Source organism: Rutidosis leptorrhynchoides, chromosome 8 (assembly GCF_046630445.1).
Source record: "Rutidosis leptorrhynchoides isolate AG116_Rl617_1_P2 chromosome 8, CSIRO_AGI_Rlap_v1, whole genome shotgun sequence".
In the NCBI taxonomy this organism is placed as follows: Eukaryota; Viridiplantae; Streptophyta; class Magnoliopsida; order Asterales; family Asteraceae; genus Rutidosis; species Rutidosis leptorrhynchoides.
The window spans coordinates 341,723,647-341,725,440 of NC_092340.1; the positions used below are offsets into that span (position 1 = coordinate 341,723,647).

A 1,794-nucleotide genomic window follows, 5' to 3' on the forward strand; every position below is an offset into this window, starting at 1 on the left:
AACACTAGTTTAAATAATAAAAAAGTTGCGAACACAGTAATTAGGTATATATTTTTTTTATAGTGCATGAGTTAGAAAATATGTTTTGTATTCACTTGAGTTTGGTCAAAAACTCCTACACACGAATATACTTTAATCTCCATTTAACAGATCAAGAATAAATTAATCCAAATAATTTCTTTCTGAGTTGCTATTTCAAACGAAGTTTCTTATATCACCTTGTAATTAGATAAAGAGGCATACAAGGAGAATTATTCCACACATCATGATGCAGTTTCAAGATTTCTCTTGCTTTATTTTTCATACAAGGACCACAATCCATTTGCAGCGCCATACACAGCTTTGAAACCGCCCCAACCCGCATCATCTCGTTCACCACTTGTTCCGTTGCTGAAAACCTTCCGATCAACGTCAGTATGTGAACAGCTCGTTCATCAGTCCCCGGTGAAACCCGAAACATTCTTTTAGCCACCACTGCGATTCCGCCTGCATGCTTTATCAATTGCGCTCTCCCATCAGCACATGAACACAAATGTGCCAAAAGATTGAATACTAATTCGGACATATTTTTTTCGACTCCGTTCATTTCTAACTCTACTAGTTCAAAAACTGTACCAGCTTCCACAATTTTCATCCTATTTCTTCCCCACGGGCACATGTCGATTAATATTCGTAGTGCGGCTTTCATGGCTTGTGGTGATGTTCTTTTTCTAATAAGATTCACAAGTAATTTAAAGAACTCAACTTTTAATCTCTCTAAAGTACTTACAACTGAAAATTCTATGACCATTTTGAGAACCAAGATCGCTCGCGTTTGGACCTCCACTATCGCGTCTTCTTTAATCATGTTATCATCCGAACCTAAAATCCATAATAAAGAATCGATAAACTCATGATCGTCTTTAGATTTAGCAATACGTTTTTTCTCCGGAAAATTTAACCATATAAGATGTAAAATATTGAGTGCCTGACCCAGGCACTCAGTATTATTATTACCAGTGTGATGACTTTCTTTAGATAACTTAGTTATCAAAGAAATCATCAAACCAGTGGTGCCTGCCTCGTTCAGGCACCGTCTACTTATTTCATTTTCATTTGCAATCACGAACAACGCGTCTAACGAGACTTTGTAAAGCTCCGGTGACTTTAAATCGCGATGAAGTTTCATAACATGGGACTTGGTAGTAGGTTGTTTTGGTGTAGGAATTCGATCGACGCCATGATTAGCATTCATGACACACCATGCTTGTATGAGACGTCGAAGCGTGTGGTTCGGGGTCAAGTTGGTATCTTTAGTTAATGGTTGTTTGGTTACGGGACATTGCGCTTCATCGGAAGTCGTTAACCAGTATTGAATGCTGTCGCGATCGTAGGTTATTCCGGTGATCGTCGTGACAGGATCTTTCATGATCTGAAGTGAAATGGGACAGATGAAGTAATTTGGTATCTCAAGCGTTTCATCTTCCATTTGTTTAATGGATCTTGAATTGAAAATAGGAAATTTAAAGAGAGAAAAAGAGGGATATACTTAGTTTTTTTTTCTATATTCAGAGATGTAATGTTGAAAAGATCATTTTATAACAAGCAAATGGGTTTGAAGTCAATGAAGAATGGAGGCTGCAAATTAAGTTTGACAATTTCTAGAATGATACATACCACATATTACATTACATATTTTACATTTTACATATATAATATACGAAAAAATGAAATGTGCAGTGCGACTTTCTTATCTGTCAAGTCCGATATATAATTTAAATTAAACTACAATATCAAAAAGTAAATAAACCATAC

General features: G+C 36.1%; 1 protein-coding gene across 1 annotated transcript; it reads right to left on the reverse strand.

The window, feature by feature from the left end:
• Nucleotides 1-214: 214 nt before the first annotated feature.
• LOC139861128 (E3 ubiquitin-protein ligase PUB23-like) lies at nucleotides 215-1,468 on the reverse strand. Its single transcript, XM_071849428.1, has one exon. It carries the CDS (start codon nucleotides 1,466-1,468, stop codon nucleotides 215-217), a length of 1,254 nt encoding a protein of 417 aa, XP_071705529.1.
• Nucleotides 1,469-1,794: the final 326 nt, after the last annotated feature.